Source organism: Hyla sarda, chromosome 4, assembly GCF_029499605.1.
Source record: "Hyla sarda isolate aHylSar1 chromosome 4, aHylSar1.hap1, whole genome shotgun sequence".
NCBI classification, from domain to species: Eukaryota; Metazoa; Chordata; class Amphibia; order Anura; family Hylidae; genus Hyla; species Hyla sarda.
Genome location: NC_079192.1, coordinates 128,993,135 through 129,014,994, shown reverse-complemented (window position 1 = coordinate 129,014,994; position 21,860 = coordinate 128,993,135). Strand labels below are relative to the sequence as shown.

Sequence of the window (21,860 nt, the reverse complement as noted above, 5' to 3'; positions counted from 1 at the left end):
CACAGTGGGAAGATCAGCGAGACTTGGCAGCGGCACCTCAGCGGGATCCATGGCCGGATCTACTGTCACGCTTCGGCTTCCAGGTAGTGGATCCTCTGTGCCAGAGAGGGATTGGCGTGGACCGTGCTAGTGGACCGGTTCTAAGCCACTACTGGTTTTCACCAGAGCCCGCCGCAAAGCGGGATGGTCTTGCTGCGGCGGTAGTGACCAGGTCGTATCCACTAGCAACGGCTCACCTCTCTGGCTGCTGAAGATGGGCGCGGTACAAGGGAGTAGGCAGAAGCAAGGTCAGACGTAGCAGAAGGTCGGGGGCAGGCGGCAAGGTTCGTAGTCAGGATGGGTAGCAGAAGTTCAGGTACACAGGCTTTGGACACACTAAACGCTTTCACTGGCACAAGGCAACAAGATCCGGCCAGGGAGTGCAAGGAAGGAGACTAGATATAACCAGGGAACAGGTGGGAACCAATTAAGCTAATTGGGCCAGGCACCAATCATTGGTGCACTGGCCCTTTAAGTCTCAGAGAGCTGGCGCGCGCGCGCCCTAGAGAGCGGAGCCGCGCGCGCCAGCACATGACAGCAGGGGACCGGGACGGGTAAGTGACCTGGGATGCGATTCGCGAGCGGGCGCGTCCCGCTGTGCGAATCGCATCCCCAACGGCCAAGACAGTGCAGCGCTCCCGGTCAGCAGGACTGACCGGGGCGCTGCAGGGAGAAAGACGCCGTGAGCGCTCCGGGGAGGAGCGGGGACCCGGAGCGCTAGGCGTAACAGTCATGCTATTGCTATGGAGCTTAGGCAGGGGTCAATTCATGGGAACTAAAGTATAGGTACTTACCCAAGATTTCCACTTAAGGCCTGGTCCTGCAGAAATAATGGGAACAGTGTTCCTGCTGTGGAAAAAGTGCAGGAACTCAGTTCCCATGCATTCCTGCAGGCATAGTACCCAACAGTTTTTATAGGACTGATAGTAAGTCAAGGGAAGTATCTAGAGGTTGTGAGCCGCCTGTGAGGGCAGCAAGGAGAGTAAAGAAACTTGCGCCCCTATTTATAGCCTTACAGCAGTGTTCCCCAACCAGAGTTGTAGTTTTGCAACAGCTGGAAGCACACTGGTTGGGAAACACTGTCCTACAGTACCCTGGTCCCCTTTTTTTTAATTAAAAGAGACTGTATTTACTTATACATATGTGTTTTCATGGGAGTCTGCCCTGGTTACTTTCCATAAACCCTGTGTCTAGACCAAAGTCAACCAACATAGTCATATCAAGGACCAAGAAATCTGCATTTTTATCTTTTATTACAATTTTCAGCCTGGCGCCAAGTATTATGTCATCTGCTGATCTGCATAGCACCATGTGTTCCGACTGTAAATCACCAGATGTAGTCAGTAGCGTTTATCTTATTATTCAGCCATTGCTCTATGTGTATTTATGTGTGTTTATTACTGATGCCGTATCTTCAATATCAGATTTCTAATTAAAAAAATAAATCTCTGTATAGGAGTGCAAACAAAACATGAACTCTCTAACCCCCCTCAACGGCAGTAGGGCTCCTCCATGGATCCATCTGCGGCTGTATAATGTTCGCGTACGGAAAAAGAAACATACCCTTCCCCACGTTTTATGGCACCATTCACTGAGTAATTGGAACATTCATGCAGTTCAATGGATTGTGACAGCTGGTAATGAATATTGCTTCACTAATTTTCTGCCTTAATTTATATTCATTTTATTATTATTATTTTAAAAAAAATGATATTATTATTTGATGGCAATGAAGTTAAAACACTTAACTATTCCAGGTGGGTTTATCTGCTGCAGTATGCTTGGGGAAGTGTTTTAGGCAGTCCTATGGGAAAGGGCATCTGGGGCGCAGGGCCCTATTTGCATTCTAGTGGCTACTTTGGGAGTCAATGCTCTTCTCTTTATAGGAATGACATATCATGCATTTTAAAGCATATTTCTGGTGAGGGTTTATAGGTGTCTGCAGACTTCAAAGTTAATCTTATATTACCGACACTAACGTTTTATGCATACAAAATCTGCTTGGTTTTTAACTACAAAGCATGGATCGGGCAGCAAATTAAAAATCTAAATATTGGTTTACTACGTTTACTGACATTTTTTCAAGAGCAAAGAATAATGGTATAGTGACACGAAAAGTGACAATATGATTCCTATTTCTGTCCGCATACTTAGTGCATTCACCATCCTCATCATCACGCCAAGGTCAGTTAGAAGGATGGTTGCCATTTTGTAGTTACAACTTTGTTCCAGGTGCTGCACCCCTGTCTTCCTAAAAATCCAATGTACTTTTGCATTAAAAATCTCATTTTAGCACATTTGTAGCTATATTTAACATTTCACAATAGTTGGAGATTTATCAAAACCTGTCCAGAGGAAAAGTTGTCCAGTTGCCCATAGTAACCAATTATATTGCTTCTTTCATTTTTAACAAGGCCTCTGAAAATGAAAGAAGCGATCTCATTGGTTGCTATGGGAAACTGGGTAACTTTTCCTTTGCAATGGTTTTCATAAAACTCCCCATATAGCCCTATATACTGGAAACTCTGTTAGTAGGTGCAGTATAGAAACCATACAAACAATATATTTCTGTTTCTATGTTGTTGAAATGTATTAAATAGATTAAGGGAGTTATCCTATGAAAGAAGCATCTGTGTGCATGTTTGGCCATCTTTACATTCACTCTCTATGGGACTTCCAAACATAACCAAGCTCAGTGACTGGCAATGTTCAGAAGCCCCATAGAGAATAAACAGAGCAGCGTTCAAGCATGTCTACTGCCACTCCATGCATTCAGGGGACAACAGGCTTCTGTTCTCACGATCGGTCAAATTCCTACAGATCAGCTAGATATCCTGTATCTCAGAGTTTTGCAACTGGTGTGCCTCCAGCTGTTGCAAAACTAGAACTCCCAGCATACCCAGACTGGTTGGGACACTTCTCTTTTCTGTGGCTTGGGATAGCTTTTAAAGGGGTACTCCGGTGGCAAAGTTTTTTTTTTTTTTTTTTAAATCAACTGGTGCCAGAAAGTTAAACAGATTAGTAAATGACTTCTGTTAAAAAATCCTAATCCTTCCAGTAGTTATTAGCTACTGAATACTACAGAGGAAATTATTTTCTTTTTGGAACACAGAGCTGTCTGCTGACATCACGAGCACAGTGCTCTCTGTTGACATCTCTGTCCATTTTAGGAACTGTCCAGAGCAGCATATGTTTGCTATGGGGATTTTCTACTACCCTGGACAGTTCTTAAAATGGACAGAGATGTCAGCAGAGAGCACTGTGCTTGTGATGTCAGCAGAGAGCTCTGTGTTCCAAAAAGAAGATAATTTCCTCTGTAGTATTCAGCAGCTAATAACTACTGGAAGGATTAAGATTTTTGAATATAAGTCATTTACAAACCTGTTTAACTTTCTGGCACCAGTTGATTAAAAAAAAAGTTTTCCACCGAAGTACCCCTTTAATCCAATGCACCAATGTAATATACCATCACATCATTAATAGGATTCATAGGTTCTGAAGATTATTCTGTCCTGTCCTTTTCCTTCCATTTCTGCATATAGCAGTTTTTCTGCCATTTGTCAGGAAGAATAAATGCAGTGGTGTAATAGGCTATAAGCAGTTTTCCTCCATGTGCCACTTTGTTTAGGGATTGCTCATGGAGTCAGTGGTGTTAGATCGCCTAATAACAGCGAGTACTGGCCCATTGGGCAACGTCTTGATAGCATTCCAGGCTTCAAACCGAGTCAGACCTTGTAGGTTGATATTTCCCAACTGCAATAATTCATCTCCGGGCTGCACAGCATCGTTCTTGTCTGACACACCTAGGAAAACAAACACAGAGCGATTTACATGTCAAGGTCCAGGTCACAAGTTGATTTCCCACTAGTAGACAGAGTGGTTCTAGTAAATGCTATTGCTGTGTTTGAATAGTAAGTCATGTCCACAAGTTATGTCTTAGGCTTGTAGTCTGGCTGTGATCCAATGTCCCACAAGTTGTGCCCCCCGCCCCAGCTGTTGCAAAACTACAACCCCCAGAATGCCCTAACAGACTTTATTTGTCAGAACATGCTGTGAGTTGTAGTTTTGCAATAGCTGAGCAGCCACAGGTTAAAGGGGTACTCCGCCCCTAGACATCTTACCCCCTATCCCTGCTTCACCCGGCGTTTGTTTAGAGTGTCGGGGGCAGCGCCGGAGGCTCATGACATCACGGCCACGCCCTCTCAATGCAAGTCTATGGGAGGGGGCGTGATGCCCCCTCCCATAGACTTGCATTGAGGGGCGTGGTTGTAACGTCACAAGCCTCTGCCCCGCATCGCCAGTCATCCGGCACGGAGCAAAGTTCGCTCCGTGCATCGGATGTCTGAGGTGCCGAAGCCAAGATTGCGGGGTCCCCAGCCGCTGGGGTCCCCCGCGATCAGACATCTTATCCCCTATCCTTTGGATAGGAGATAAGATGTCTAGGGGCAGAGTACCCCTTTAAGAAATACTGCTATATATCATAGTCCTATGCTATTTGTAACCAGACCTTAAAATCAAAGCGAACTTCCTTTTCCAGCAATTTTGCAGCAATCCACTGGGGATGTTGAAAGTGTTCTTGTCATTTCACAAAACTTTTCACATATCAATGAGACATGTCAAAAGTTATAGAAAAGGTTCAGTAAAGATTATTGTTGATATTATTACTACTACTACTACTACTACTACTACTAACCCTTTCCATACATTGAATGTGTGGACCATGCAACTATAAATTTGTGTATATGAATTATAATTCCTTTGACAACAGCATTATAAACTGATTAGCAGAGTTGTAGAACTGGAGCATAGAACTGGACTGGTGTAAGCAGATAGAATACTGTATTTCTCCTGACTGGTGTTTAACTGCTGGTGTTTAACTGCCCTCTAGTGGTTGCTGATGTTAATGTTTCATGCAAAACCAAAATATATTGTTATACAGTATTCAAATCTAGAGATTCTGCAGTCAAAGTCATACATTTATTTTTTAAGTAATCTCGATATGTTGGGATTATAGGGGGGATTTAATAAAGGATTTAGCTGTTTTGTTTTTTGTTTAAATAATTTGTCGCAGGATTTGTCTCAGTGTAAAATTTGCAACTTTCTCTGCGACTTTTGGTTTACACAAGATAAGGTGTGCTGTGATACTCAGATTTGTAGCAACTTTAAAGGGGTATTCCGGCCAAAGACATCTTATCCCCTGTGCAAAGTTGGGACCACCGTGTTCTCCATGTAGCACATGCATTCTATGCGAGATGCTGCTCCAGTCTTGGAAACCTCTGTGTTTCCAGGACAGGAGAAGTGAATAGACATGAATGGAAGGGGAGTGGCATGATGTTACGTCTCCAGTCCTGGAAACACAGGTTTCCGAGACTGGAGCAGCAGCACGGAGATCGGGGGGTCCCAGCAACAGGCCCCTGGCGATCAGACATCTTATCCCCTATCCTTCGGATAGGGGATAAGATGTCTTTGGCCGGAATACCACTTTAATGCAGTCATCATGGATTTATAATTAGCGGTGTGTTGCAAAATTTGGCAAAATCCCTTGATTTGTCCATAATCTACACAAGCCCAGACGTGTCATACAAAACTGGCTGTAGATAGCATTTGTAAAAAGTTGCACATTTTGGAACAAACAAGTTAAAAAGTCACAGAGGAGAAACCATACGAAGTGGAGTACTATAGTAAAAAATTTGTACTAGCCACATATTTCTTACATGCCCTGCGCCATTTCATTAATTTGGCGCAGGTACACATTACCACCACACAAGTTAAAGGTGTAACAAAAACTTTCACACTACCCTTGATAAATTTCCCCCATAATCTTTTCACGGCTCATACTGTCATCTGATGTTAAAAAGAAATAGGCTTACCTTTAAATATCCGGTTAATGACAATAGGCTTGTCTCCATTAACAGAGCCTTTGCCTCCTTCTAAACTGAATCCTAAACCGGACAAATTCTTTTCAAGAGTTACATTCATTGTTGATCCTGTACTGTCTGAATCTGTCAGAAATGAGGAAACGGTACATTATAAAGTTATACCATGTACGATTCAATTCCAATAGACAAAATAATAATTTTACAAAACGAGGAGGCTCACATTATCCTTAAATCTTTCTTTACTACTTGAAGCAGCAAACAAATGGTTAATATTTAGTTGCTAAGAAAAATATGTAAATTAGGTAAGGCCAGTATCCAATCAGTGAATAGTCCAGTAACATAATGACTCAAATTAGTGCAATAACTTCCTCTTTCTTTGCTGCTTCAGTATAAGATAAGTACTATATATTTTGCTCTGATTCATATACGTTTTTCTCCATTTATTATATAGTTTACTAGCTGAGTACCTGGCGTTGCCCGTTTTTTTAGGAGGACGAGATATGAGGACGAGATGTGAGGACGGGATATGAGGTTGATATATGATGATGGAATAGGAGGTCAGGATAGGAGGTCAGGATAGGAGGTCGGGATAGGAGGTCGGGATAGGAGGACGGGATATGGGGTTGGGATATGACAACAATATATGAAGACGGGATATGAAGTCAAAAGCTTCCTCCTTTGTTTATTTTCCTCCCCAACAAGGATTAGGAAGGAGAAACCGGGCAACGCCAGGTATTCGGCTAGTATATATATATAAAGCTCAATGTGTGTGTGTATGTGTGTGTGCATGTTCCAGCATCACGTCCAAACGGCTAAAGATATTAACATGAAACTTGGCACACATGTTACTTAAATGTCAACAACAAACATAGGATAGGTAATTTATTCCTTACTCACCCCCATTTGCCAGGGTCAGGGTTTTTGTTTAAAGTCCCATACAAGTCTGTAGGAAATATATGTTACTTCATAACTTCCAAACGGCTGGAGATATTTCAACATTACTCAGTCACACGTTACTTATATGTCCACTTAAAATATAGGATATTTAATTTAACCCTCAACTACCCCCATTTGTGAGAGTCTGGGTTTTTATTTGAAATTCCATTCAAATCAATGGGAAATGTATGTTCCCACATAACTTCCGTATGGCTGGAGATATTTCAATAATACCTGGTACACATATAACTAATATGTCAAATAAAAAGATATGATAGTTAAATTAACCCTTACCAACACCCATATATAAAAGATGGCTTTTTGTTTTAAGTCCAATGCAAGTATATTGGACTTCCAGTACCTTACTCCACAAGCTCCGCTCTGCATCTCTTGGTAAATGTGTCGGTCCGGCTTACAAGCCACACCCCATCTCAAAAAGACGGGACGGATATGGGGTCGGGCTGTGAGGACGGGATATGAGGTCAGGATATGAGGACGGGATACGAGGTCAGGATACGAGGTCGGAATAGGAGGTCGGGATATGAGGACGGGATATGAGGTCGAGAGGAGGACGGGATAGGAGGACATGATATGAGGTCGAGATAGGAGGTCAAGATATGAGGATGGGATAGGAGGTCGGGATAGGAGGTCAGGATATGAGGACGGGATAGGAGGTCGAGATAGGCGGTCAGGATATGAGGTCGAGATATGATGACGGGATATAAGGTCGGGATATGAGGATGGGATATGAGGTTGAGATATGAAGTCAAAAGCTTCCTCCTTTGTTGATTTTCCCATAACGATTATTGTTTTTTCCCATAACGATTTTCCTCATATGCAGCTATTGCTACGTAACTGGGGTCTCGAGCGCAGCTGGTGATCAGCTGTTATTCCCACGTTTTAAATTTCACCTCACACGCGCTCCTCCACCTCACTGTATACATCGCTACCTGTCAGCTCCTGTCAGATCCTGCCAGCTATAGTGATCGCGGCTCAGTGCCTCTCTATACAGTCCCGCTGTCTCTCCTCAGCTCTGTCGGCTTCACTGACACATTGTCAGCTATTTCCCCCACTGATCCTCCTGTCAGTTCATAGCCGCAATAAACCCTGTCTGCCGACTCCCGCTGCTCTCCTGTCAGCTGTGGACCTTATCAGCGCTTGTCAGTGTCTATTATATTCCTGTCACTACATATTGCTGCCTTAAGTATCCTTCTTATAACAATCAATTTATGTAATTATATACTATCAATTGTCTCACATGATCTGTTTTACATGAAGTAATTTTATCTTCAAATAATTCTATTTAATTAATTAATTTTACCACTAATATTTATTTATTTATTTATATATTTTATCTATATACACACACACACACACATATATATATATATATATATATATATATATATATATATATATATATAACACATTTATTTTTCTACATAATTTATTATTTATCAATTCTTTTCATTATTATATGTCATTCATGTTTACTGGATTTTATATACATGAATTTATATTCAAGTATAGGAATAGGTATAGGAAATATATATATATATATATATATATATATATATATATATATATATATATTTCCTATACCTTTATCATATATTATGTCAGTCATGGCGAATGAAGAACCTGCAAAAGCATCTGACAAACAGAGTTTTTGACGAAAATGTCTTACAATCCATAGTAGACCAGTCGGTCAATAAGTCATAACAATCTGCTGTCAGATCTGCTATGTCCAATATTTAGGAAGTCATCTCCAAATCTATTACTTCAGCAGTAAACCACTCTAATATTCATATTTCACCCCAAAAAGACCCTTCTACGCCGTCAGAAGTCTTCTGGTCGGCTGAAGATTCCAACTCAAAAATGGCAGGTGGGTTTAAAAAGGGAAAGGTTTCTCAAAAGAAATGCCATTTGTCTACTACCGATCCTTGCGTTGCTAAGCAACACAAATTACATAAACATTTCAGGTTTTATCTACAGCTTTACCAGAAAGCACAGATCTAGATGTATCTAATTTACATCCTCTACCCTCAGCCCCTGAGGAAGTAAAAACTAAGCAGGCAAATACAGCCTCTCTTCAAAGAAAGGCAATTCCTTTCCCTTCTTCTCCTATACATTCTTCTTTGGAAGATAACATCGTATATTCTGTATCTGACAAAGATTCCAAATTTGAGGAAATTTCAGAGGATGACAAAGAATTTGTAGGGGATGATTCTACTGAACCCATTTTACTTGATAGCGCTGGGAACCCATATTTCCACCCAAGCCATATTAACTCCTTAAATGGGCACTGTCATCAACATTTTTTTTTTTGATATGTTGTAGTACTTATGTACTACAACATATCTCTAATAGCTGGCCATGGCGTCAATCAGACAGGCGGGAGCGAGCGCAGTGAAGGCCAGGGCTGCGCGCATTGGCTCCCTGGATTCGCACGCAGCCCGTCCCCGCCCCCGGCATCAAAAGTGAAATGGAGACAGCACACGCACACTATATCAGTGCCGCGCTGAGGCTCCATTAGTACGGTCCTGGGTCTCGGCAGTTGTATATTGCACGGCAGGCTACTCCTATACTCCTCCTCCCTGGATAACACGTACTGCTAAACAGGGAGGAGGAGACCCCGGAGCAGCCTGCCGTTCTGTTCACTGCTCATCTATGCGTGCTCCTGACAGAAGTGCAGCATTGAGGAAGTGAGGGCGGAAGTCGGCGCCTAGAAGGCGTCAGTGAAGTCGAGTCTGCTGGGGAAGTCGGCTTCCAGCAGAGGAAAACGAGAGCCCAAGAAGACCCATTTGTAAGGTATAACAACATTTTTGAAAGGCAGGGAGGGGGTTAGGGATAGATTACCAATAGGTAGACAGATGGTGGGAGCTACTCTTTAAGGACTTAGGGCGTACCTGTACGCCCTGAGTCCGTTCCTGTTCTATAACGCCGGGCCACAGCCTCTAACAATGGCCGGGACCCTGGCTAATAGCGTGCGGCACTGATTGCAGTGCCGCGTGCTATTAACCCTTTCAACACGGCATTCAAAGTTGATCGCCGCGATTAAAGTGAAACTAAAACGTTGCCGGTTAGCTCAGGGGGCTGTTCAGGATCGCCACTGCGAAATGGCAGCATTCCGAACAGCTGTAGGACAGCAGGAGGGTCCCCTCCCTTCTTTCTCGCAGTCCTATCACCGAATAACTGCTCAGTACCTGAGATCCAGGCATGAGCAGTCAAGTGGCAGAATAATTGATCAATGGTTTCCTATGAGAAACCATTGATCAATGTAAAAGATCAGTGTGTGCAGTGTCATAGCCCCCCTGTGGGAGCTATAAAATTGCAAAAAATAAAGGGGGAAAAAAATTGAATAGAGATCATTTAACCTCTTCCCTAATAAAAGTTTGAATCACCTCCCTTTTCCCATTTAAAAAAAAACTGTGTAAATAAAAATAAACATATGTGGTATCGCCACATGCGGAAATGTCCGAATTATAAAAGTATATTGTTAATTAAACTGCATGGTCAATGGCGTACAAGCAAAAAAATTCCAAATTCCAAAATAGTGTGCTTTTGGTCACTTTTTTATATAATAAAAAAAATGAATAAAAAGCAATCAAAAAGTCCCATCAATATAAAATGGAACCACTAAACACTTCAGATTACAGCACAAAAATGAGCCCTCATACCACCCCGTACACGGAAAAATAAAAAAGTTATAGGGGTCAGAAGATGACAATTTTAAACATATAAATTTTCCTTCATGTATTTGTGACTTTTTTCTAGAAGTACGACAAAATCAAACCTATATAGGTAGGGTATCATTTTAACCGTATGGACCTACAGAATAAAGATAAGGTGTCATTTTCACCAGAAAATGTACTGCGTAGAAACGGAAGCCCCCGAAAATTACAAAATGGCGTTTTTCTTCAATTTTGTCGCTCAATGATTTTTTTTTTAATTTTGCTGTAGATTTTTGGGTAAAATGACTGATGTCCTTACAAAGTAGAATTGGTGGCGTAAAAAATAAGCCATCATATGGAGTTTTAGGTGCAGAATTGAAAGGGGTATGATTTTTTAAAGGTAAGGAAGAAAAAACGAAAGTGGAAAAATGTTCAGTCCTTAAAGGTTTAAGCACCCACGTTGAGGTGAATGGATTCCTCATCCTAAAGTTTCCCAATATATTTGAAACTGGGTGAAAAAACCTTTAGATAGGGCTGCCCGTAGCAAATTAAAATCTGAATGTCACAGACCTACCCTTCCCCAAAAATTGTTTACCACTCCCGACCTAGATCCTACTCTAGTTCATTATCTTACAAAAAACGGTAAGAACCCAAAAAAAAGTCCATTCAGGACAAATTTCTTGACCTTCTTTGTCCCTTGACCAAAATTCTTGATCTGAAAGAGGAAGCTTCCTTATCAGGAAGCTCAATTGACTTGCAGACTCTCCAAGGTTGGGCTCAGAGGGCCCTATGTCTCTTTGGAAATGCTAACTCAGCTCTATGTATTGAGAGAAAGAGGTCCATATTGATGGACCCACAATGAATTCATCTTGCTAATGCTGAATCCACTCCCTCTCCTGATAACCATTTATTTGGTGAATCATATATAAAAGAAATAAATAAGTATGGCTCTTTTCCTCTCTAGGCAAAGCCCAGACGTCCTATAAAAGAGTCTTCCAGGGTCGTATTTTTGGTCGGGCTGGGAAATGAAGGGGCCGTTTTCCCAGCCGTCAACCCCAAGAGAGACCACCTTACAGAGGCCCCCCTATACCCCATCAAGATACATTCTCTGTACCCACACCTACCTACCGTATCATAGAGGATATACCAGATCCACACCCTCTACAAGTAAGTGCACTACTTCCACATTTTTGTCACATTCCCCTAGGAGGGAGAATAAGAAATTTTTTCCATGTCTGGTCCATGATTACATCAGACACAGGGATTCTTCAGACAGTAATGGGGTATCAAATTGAATTTATATCCCCCTCCTGTTCAGATTCAAAAAACCACATCCAATACAATTTTCCATAATATACAGAGAACTTATTCACCAAGAAATCAAGGAACTATGTTCTAAAGGTGCGATCATTCAGATACCAATAGACACTCCAGGTTTCTTAAGCAATCTTTTCTTGGTAAAAAAGAAAGATGGAGGTCACAGACCTGTAATAAATTTGAGAATCCTCAACAATTATGTACGATATCATCATTTAAAGATGGAAGGCATCTATCTCATAAGAGATCTATTATCACAGAATGATTGGCTGGTCAAAATATATTTGAAAGACGGCTATCTCACGGTGCCTATGCATCAGAACTCACAACCATACCTCAAATTTCTATGGGAAGGTCGGAAATGGCAGTTTACCAGCTTACCTTTCGGCCTATCCTCAGCTCCTTGGTGCTTCACAAAACTACTGAAACCAGTAGTGGCTCTACTCAGAGCTCAAGGAGTTAATTTTATCATATATCTAGACATTTTAATTATGGCCGAATAATTACATTTAATTCCCCTTCATTTCCATTGGGCTTTAACATTCTGTTCAAACCTAGGTTTAAAAATAAATTCAGAAAAATCTACTCTAACCCCATCAAAAGAAATAGAATTTCTCTGCACTACCGGGCCCTTCAACGACTCAAAGCACAACCTTTGAGGGAGGGACTAGGTTATTCAGGCGAGATTTAACTCAATTCAGATACCAAAGAAGAACTTATACGGTGGCTTCAACACATACAATCCTGGAAAGGGAAAGCTATGTTCAATTCTATTCCAGATCTGATTACAGCATCAGACGCCAGTCTTCTAGGCTCCTTTTCCACTGGAGGGAAATGGTCAGAACAACAATCTCTTCTCCACATAAATTGCTTGGAACTTCTAGCAGGTTTCTTTGCCCTCAAATGTTTAATGCAGATGGACAATATTTCCGCAGTACAATACATCAATCGCTTAGGAGGCACCAGATCAAAATTATTGGCCAACACATTTTTGTCTGGACAAAGACATTACCCTGAAGGCAGAATATCTGCCAGGTATATCCAACTCCATGACAGATTGGAATTCTCGTTTCCTAATCGACAACAGCGATTGGAAATTGGATCCTTTAATCTTCCTTCAACTCAATTATCTATGGGGTCCCATACATCTGGATCTCTTTGCATCCAGACTGAATCGACAGATTTACAGTTGGCGTCCGGATCCAGAATCCTTAGGTGCAGACGCCTAATTCAAATTTGCCCGTCAGGAAATCTATATGCCTTTCCACCATTCACTCTAATCCCGAGGACACTCTTATTAACCAAAACCCAGAAATCCACTATGATATTGATAACACCATTATGGCCAACACAATCTTGGTTCCCTCAGATTCTAGGGATGTTAATTGATTTCCCACACATTCTTCCAAATCATCAATCCATTCTTCTAGATCTATCCGGGAATCCCCATCCTCTAATTGTATCAGGTCTCCTGTCTCTGGTTGCTTGGTTCATTTCTGGGGATCAGACTCTGACCTCGATGTTTCTCAATCAATTAGAGACATCCTCTCAGATGCGTGGGCTCCAGGTACCAGATCTGCTTACGTATCAGCCTGGAAAATTTGGTCTAATTGGTGCATACAACGGGCATTGGATCCCGTACATGCACCTTTAAATCAGGTTTTGAATTTTCTCTCTCATTCCTTCGATTCAGGTAAAGCTTATAGAACCATAAATGTATATTGTTCTGCCATATCGTTTTACCATGCCCCTATTCATTCATTCATTACCCTTGGGTAAACATCCTCTGATATTCAAATTATTGAAAGGTATAAAATTTAGAAGATGGTATGTATCTTTAATTTTGGATTTAATGGTTTCATGGGGAGACAATGAAACTCTTTCTCTGAAACTATTGTCTTTCAAACTCACTATGTTGTTATGTCTCATTTCTTTCAAAAGGGTTTTTGATGGCCGTGCATTAGACATATCTCATAGACATTTTTCACCAGAAGGTGTTACTTTTCATATTTACAGATGTTCCAAAACTAATCTACATACTGTCTTTTATCCAAGTTTTCCCCACCCAAAAAATCTTTGCGTTGTTCGTTGCTTAAAAACTTACGAACAAAGAACTGAATCTCTTAGAGGTCATTCCAATTCTCAATTAATTATCTCTTTCTGTAAACCTCATTAACCAGTCTCTTCACACACTAGATTAGCTAGATGGATTAGACACACCATGTCTTTAGCTGGCATAGACATTTCCCTTTTTGGGGCTCATTCCACCAGAAGTGTAATGTCTACTAAAGTTAGTCAGTCAGAAGGTTCTCTAACAGACATTCTAAAGGCCTCCAATTGGTCTTCAGAATCCACATTTAAAACTTTTAATTTCAGACCAGAACCACATGTTTCTATGGTTTTATTCTAAATTATTCTACTATTATTTTAGTATTAAGCTTTAAAGAAGCATAATGTGAGCTTCCTCGTCTTGTAACAAAATTGGAGATATTCCTATTTTCAATGACAGAAAATTTAGATTTTATTAAAGACAGGAGCTGAGCATTACCCCACCCTTTTTTATACACTTCCCATTGTATTTACTTTATTTATTATATTTTTTTAGTGTAATCTTCTCTTCAGCTGATCATTTCAGAAGTTTCCAGTTGATGTTTTGTTTTATTCAAAGAAAAGTTACATCAACTATATATCTACTTCTACAACAAAGATACAGGAAGTTATTGGACTAATCTGAGACTTTATGTTACTGGACTATTCACTGATTGGATACTGGCCTTACCTAATTTACATATTTTTCTTAGCAACTAAATATTAACCATTTGTTTGCTGCTTGAAGTAGTAAAGAAAGATTTAAGCATAATGCTTGTCTCCTGTCTTTAATAAAATCTATATTTTCTGTCATTAAAAATAGGAAAATCTCCAATTATGTATTATCACTGGTAGTAGTAGTAGTAAGTAATAGCGGTAGTAATAGTGGTAGTAGTAATAGTAGCTGTGGCAGTAATAGTAGAAATAGTAAAAGTAGCAGTAATTGTAGTACTAATAATGGGGGAGTCGTTGTAGGAATAATAGTATTGTTGTTGGTAATACTGGTGGTGGTAGTACTAGTAACAGTAGTAGTAATAGTAGTAGTACAAGGTAAAAGTAATACATAATAGAAGTTGCAATAATAGTAGTGTTAAAAAAGCTGTAATAGTAGTATTAATAATAATATTATTAGTAGTAGTAGTAGTAATACTATGTACACAAAAAGAAAATCGAGTTCAAACAACTCCTTAATTAAAATCATGATTTTATTAGTACAAATTTTAAAAAAACAATGTGAACAGATGCCAAAAATTGAAATTGGGATTAGGTTGGGTTCCAGTACAAAAAAAAAAAAAGTAGGGCTACTGCCAGCTGCAATGGGCTACCATATAATATGATGTAACAATTAATTAATATAGTATCTCAGTCTCTAAGAGAACTGCGCTGCATCTTCGGTTATTGCTACTAAAGTGCTCTATATACGGTATTCAAAGTATACACTGACCACAATTGTGGGTATAATAGGGTATAAATTAGTACAAACGAATAAAAATAGATTTCAACTCGCATGTGCATATATATACAAAAATATAATATTGCGCAATAATAGTATGATAATATAATGATAACACAGGCGCTTATCTATGGATCCATGCAGACTGCAAAGAGACACAGAGACTAGTAAGATAAAGTGCATATAGTAAGCTTACCCATGTTAGACTGCAGAGCCCAGACCCCTACGATCGTTTCGGTTTCCCTTTATCAAGAGGTACTACTGAACAACACCGCACCACAAACTTTATAGTGCTCGCTATTACTTACAATTAATTACAGCTGTGGACGATTCTTCCGGCGCATGCGATAGTAGTCTTCCGGATGTAAACAACCGCCCCACTTCCGGCGTCCACACCGCTATGCGCATGTCCGAAAGCAGTAAGCTTCCGGACATGCGCACTATGGCCACGGTCGCGTCGGAAGGCGGTATCTTGGATATCAACATATCGCGCATGCGCACTGAACCAACACAGCCGTACGAACTACTCAAGGCAGACATCTGCATGGATCCATAGGGCAGACTATACAACAATATACATGTAAGAGCATATATGGAGTGAAAAGACCCAGTGTAATATTAACCCAGTATTAAAATGAATCGTGCTAAATAAACAGGTGCATGTCAAAAATAATATGTGAAAAGAAAAAAGCAAAAAAGCAAAAAAAGAATTATTGAATACTTATAACATATTACAAGAATAATTAAAGTGCTATACATAAGGTGCAAATATCCATGTGTATCATGTCAGTATTAATTGCTGGCAAATCCCCATTATATAGTATAATTAAAGTGCATATACAGCCATCTATGTGGCACTTATAAAAAATTCCCAAACAAATCCAAAACCCCACTACAATTCCTTTCACTACCATATTGTCCAATTCATTTCCTTTTTTTTCCTTTTTAATCAGTCTGGCTACCATGGTTCACTTAATGGTCTTCAAGTAGTCCGTACTTCTTGCAATACTTTATATCTTCCATACTAAGATGCGAGACTCATATCATAGGGTAACAGTATGTCTTATAATGCCATGTGTACAAAGGTATATCTTAAACAAAGAAAATAAGAGTTATAACTAAATACAACAATACAATCTAAAACATGTGAACAACACATGGGAAATTAAAAACAAATTGGGGAGACAAATGGTGAATAATTCCTATCACAATATTAAATATCCAGAGTAAATTGATATTTAAGACTCGATTGGTACTACATATTTATATTCGTATCTTTTACTTTACAGGTAGGATGAAAAGCTTAGTTGTTCATTTAAACCGTGGGGAACCATTGTATTCAACACTGTAATCCACCTACATTCCTTCTGGGCCAGAATTCTTTTCAAATTGCCCCCTCTCATACCACCTTGGACTCTTTCGATCCCTCTTACTTTTAAACCAGAGGGGTCACATCCGTGTTTCTCCTTAAAATGTCTTGGTAGGGTTTTTAAACTCATGGTATCAACACAGTTCTTGGCAGAGATAATGTCCCTCACATGTTCTCGGACTCGGGTGCGCAGTTGTCTAGAGGTCAAACCTATATAGATTTTGTCACAATCACATGTGGCATAGTATATAACATGTGTGCTAGTACATGAGATATACTGCCTAATCCTGTACTCCCGCAAACTCCCAGATGTAGTGAATATTTTGGTCCTGATAATATTGGAGCAAGCTAGGCATTCCCCACAAGGATAACAGCCGACTCTTGGCATTGATTCTGTAAAAGGGTTAATGTTCTTTGGTACATAATGACTCTTAACTAATAGTCGTAATAGCCGCAGTCGTAATTTAAAAGATCTATTAGTTAAGAGTCATTATGTACCAAAGAACATTAACCCTTTTACAGAATCAATGCCAAGAGTCGGCTGTTATCCTTGTGGGGAATGCCTAGCTTGCTCCAATATTATCAGGACCAAAATATTCACTACATCTGGGAGTTTGCGGGAGTACAGGATTAGGCAGTATATCTCATGTACTAGCACACATGTTATATACTATGCCACATGTGATTGTGACAAAATCTATATAGGTTTGACCTCTAGACAACTGCGCACCCGAGTCCGAGAACATGTGAGGGACATTATCTCTGCCAAGAACTGTGTTGATACCATGAGTTTAAAAACCCTACCAAGACATTTTAAGGAGAAACACGGATGTGACCCCTCTGGTTTAAAAGTAAGAGGGATCGAAAGAGTCCAAGGTGGTATGAGAGGGGGCAATTTGAAAAGAATTCTGGCCCAGAAGGAATGTAGGTGGATTACAGTGTTGAATACAATGGTTCCCCACGGTTTAAATGAACAACTAAGCTTTTCATCCTACCTGTAAAGTAAAAGATACGAATATAAATATGTAGTACCAATCGAGTCTTAAATATCAATTTACTCTGGATATTTAATATTGTGATAGGAATTATTCACCATTTGTCTCCCCAATTTGTTTTTAATTTCCCATGTGTTGTTCACATGTTTTAGATTGTATTGTTGTATTTAGTTATAACTCTTATTTTCTTTGTTTAAGATATACCTTTGTACACATGGCATTATAAGACATACTGTTACCCTATGATATGAGTCTCGCATCTTAGTATGGAAGATATAAAGTATTGCAAGAAGTACGGACTACTTGAAGACCATTAAGTGAACCATGGTAGCCAGACTGATTAAAAAGGAAAAAAAAGGAAATGAATTGGACAATATGGTAGTGAAAGGAATTGTAGTGGGGTTTTGGATTTGTTTGGGAATTTTTTATAAGTGCCACATAGATGGCTGTATATGCACTTTAATTATACTATATAATGGGGATTTGCCAGCAATTAATACTGACATGATACACATGGATATTTGCACCTTATGTATAGCACTTTAATTATTCTTGTAATATGTTATAAGTATTCAATAATTCTTTTTTTGCTTTTTTGCTTTTTTCTTTTCACATATTATTTTTGACATGCACCTGTTTATTTAGCACGATTCATTTTAATACTGGGTTAATATTACACTGGGTCTTTTCACTCCATATATGCTCTTACATGTATATTGTTGTATAGTCTGCCCTATGGATCCATGCAGATGTCTGCCTTGAGTAGTTCGTACGGCTGTGTTGGTTCAGTGCGCATGCGCGATATGTTGATATCCAAGATACCGCCTTCCGACGCGACCGTGGCCGTAGTGCGCATGTCCGGAAGCTTACTGCTTTCGGACATGCGCATAGCGGTGTGGACGCCGGAAGTGGGGCGGTTGTTTACATCCGGAAGACTACTATCGCATGCGCCGGAAGAATCGTCCACAGCTGTAATTAATTGTAAGTAATAGCGAGCACTATAAAGTTTGTGGTGCGGTGTTGTTCAGTAGTACCTCTTGATAAAGGGAAACCGAAACGATCGTAGGGGTCTGGGCTCTGCAGTCTAACATGGGTAAGCTTACTATATGCACTTTATCTTACTAGTCTCTGTGTCTCTTTGCAGTCTGCATGGATCCATAGATAAGCGCCTGTGTTATCATTATATTATCATACTATTATTGCGCAATATTATATTTTTGTATATATATGCACATGCGAGTTGAAATCTATTTTTATTCGTTTGTACTAATTTATACCCTATTATACCCACAATTGTGGTCAGTGTATACTTTGAATACCGTATATAGAGCACTTTAGTAGCAATAACCGAAGATGCAGCGCAGTTCTCTTAGAGACTGAGATACTATATTAATTAATTGTTACATCATATTATATGGTAGCCCATTGCAGCTGGCAGTAGCCCTACTTTTTTTTTTGTACTGGAACCCAACCTAATCCCAATTTCAATTTTTGGCGTCTGTTCACATTGTTTTTTTAAAATTTGTACTAATAAAATCATGATTTTAATTAAGGAGTTGTTTGAACTCGATTTTCTTTTTGTGTACATGGTATTATGAGTTCTCCTGTGTCCATGCAGGAAATAGTGTGCCCCCGATTGTATGCCATAAAGGCAAGGGGTGACCATACACGTTTAATACTAGGACCTGTATTAATTAGTAGTAATACTAATAGTAGTAATAATAGTAGAAGGTAATCATAGTAGAAATAGTAGTAGTAGCAGCAGCAGTAATAATAATATATAGTTATAGTAGTAGAGTATTAGGTAGTAGATAATAGAAGTAGTAATAGTAGTAACAGTCATGGAAGCACAGTATAGTAGTATTTTTGTTCCCCTTTTGTTCTTTCAAAGCACTATACAGAGAATATTGCGACTATTTTGGTGTAACGTTTAGGGTTAACACTTTACTCACTAGATGGAGAGTCATCAAACATGCCGCAGGGTTCCATTGTGTCCATTTCTTGCCCTCCATCTGTTTCTTTCTTTATTACAATGACAGCTTGTCTGGGGTGGCGAGCCTGATGTAGAATTCCTAAAGCATCGTTGTGGCTTACACCTTTCAGTGATTTTCCATTAATAGACAAAACTTTATCTCCTTTGTGTATTGTTCCTTCATGAGCAGTCAGTCCATCAGGGAACACTCTATGCACCTGCAACAAATACCACAAGCAGGTATGAGGGTGTTTAATATCTCACTTTAGTCAGTACGTGATCAATACAGGACACTCTAAACTACACTACATGGCCAAAAATATGTAACCCTTCTCCATTGCCTATTTTAGCTGTACCCACTGATACGATATGCATAAGATCAGAATACTGACAGTGCACCATCACAGAATGCCACATTTATTAAACGTTTGCCCTATAAGACATGAACTGGTCAAATGTAAGTGGTTTTATTGTGATCATGTAATATCTAGGAGAAACAGTAGATAATCTGTGAGGGAGTATTGTACACAGGCTTACAGGACTGGCCCACCAAGTGCCAAGCCACAAAGTGGGCTACAAGAAAATGGCTTGCTTAGACTAGTCAAGGAAAGAGTTATGATTTAAGAGAAATAGCAAATTCAATACAGTATTGATATAAATACATACAGTGATTTCTTTGTTTTCCAGATCAACACCTCCTGCAAGACTGAAGCCTAGACCGGTGCCTTCCTCCTTGTGGAGAACCACCACATGGATGTCATCAAATTGCTGTGATAGGAGAATATACAGAGATAAGGTTACACATTAACATCTTCAAGCATATCTAGAGAAGGTACAAATATAGGGTCAAATGCTGCAATGCCATGACCAACAAAGAACAGATGGCTTCACTTTGCAGCTCATATAGACTGAAAACAACCATAGGGTCCAATAAAGACTCTCAGAATCTTACAAGGTTTTTAGCAATTGCAAACTGTATATGGCAATCTGGCTTCAATAAGTATTATCAAGGATCGTCATGAAGCTGTAGAGTGTTAGGGTGTTTTCACATTATTGTCATGTTACTATTGGTAACAGAGAAAAAAGCCACTATGTTGACTATAAAAATTGCTACTCCAATAGTAATTATTGATACATATTATATATTCATCTGTTTATGTGTATATGCTTATGTTTTATTTTTAACTTTCATTTTTATTATTTTTTATTTATATATTATTTTTTATTTTCATTTTTTATTTCTTCTTTTTATTCTTTCATCCTGTTCATGATCTATTGCACGTTCGCTAGAAGTTTGATTTTAATTGCAATTTTATAATTTTTTAGGCACTTTATTGTTATGAGGATGTCACCATTATAAGTATTGTGAAGAAACTTCATTGCAGCCTGGATTGATATCATTGAAGTGTTTATTTTCACAAAAATCTCCCCCTCCTTCTTTTCATGTTATTGTTAAATAGACCATTCTAATGAGTTGACCCTTATAATAAACTTTTTTTCCACCTTGAATACTATGTAAGCACTGGATAGTGTAATTTCTGTGATTCTTGGCACCGGGCTGTGCGCCTGACGGGCGACGCGATCGCATTGTTCCCAATACATGGGGGTAATGTGTGTGCGCGGCATGCTTGTGCAGCCGCACTATGCCCGGTGGATCTAGTTAAGGTATGGGCATCCCGGTCAGCAGCACAGCTTATTCTGCATGCACTACAACACTGGAAGATTATTGGTAGATACGGGGGTGATACGCTGAGGCATCAGAGACGCTTACGCAGTCGGTTTGTTTACAAACACCTGGCATGATAGTGATGGACATGAACGGCAGATCTGAAGAGAGATCCCCTCTGTTAGAAGGCTGGCAATGAAGTTATCTGTGGATTAATGTTGTATAATGCACAATTGGTTGCACTGAGCACATTATTTGTACTTATAATGTATTGTGTATATTTGGTTACCATGCCAATCTGACATCACTTTGATTGACTGATGACTGATCTTAACACCAATGTATGTATTGTTGAGTTGTGTGTAAGGTTGATTACATATTTGCATCACCTGTATTGTATTCAATTAAATGCATTTGAGATATATATATATATATATATATATATATATATATATATATATGCACTTTATCT

The 21,860-nt window shown here is 39.5% G+C and overlaps 1 protein-coding gene and 1 long non-coding RNA gene across 2 annotated transcripts in view; one reads left to right on the top strand and one right to left on the bottom strand.

Moving 5' to 3' along the window:
• The first annotated feature begins 774 nt into the window (after positions 1-774).
• On the top strand, positions 775-21,765 carry LOC130368453 (uncharacterized). Its single transcript, XR_008892472.1, has 3 exons — positions 775-1,676; positions 20,410-20,554; positions 21,049-21,765. It is a non-coding gene; the product is annotated as an uncharacterized LOC130368453 (long non-coding RNA).
• IL16 (interleukin 16) overlaps positions 3,421-21,860 on the bottom strand; it is a 107,826-nt gene continuing 89,386 nt past the window's right edge. Inside the window, exons 18-21 of the mRNA XM_056572126.1 lie at positions 20,389-20,490; positions 19,703-19,940; positions 5,910-6,041; positions 3,421-3,842 (exon numbers count right to left, since the gene is read on the bottom strand). Coding sequence (XP_056428101.1) covers positions 3,664-3,842; positions 5,910-6,041; positions 19,703-19,940; positions 20,389-20,490 — 651 coding nt within the window. The 3' untranslated portion in view covers positions 3,421-3,663. The remainder of the gene's footprint in view (positions 3,843-5,909; positions 6,042-19,702; positions 19,941-20,388; positions 20,491-21,860) is intronic.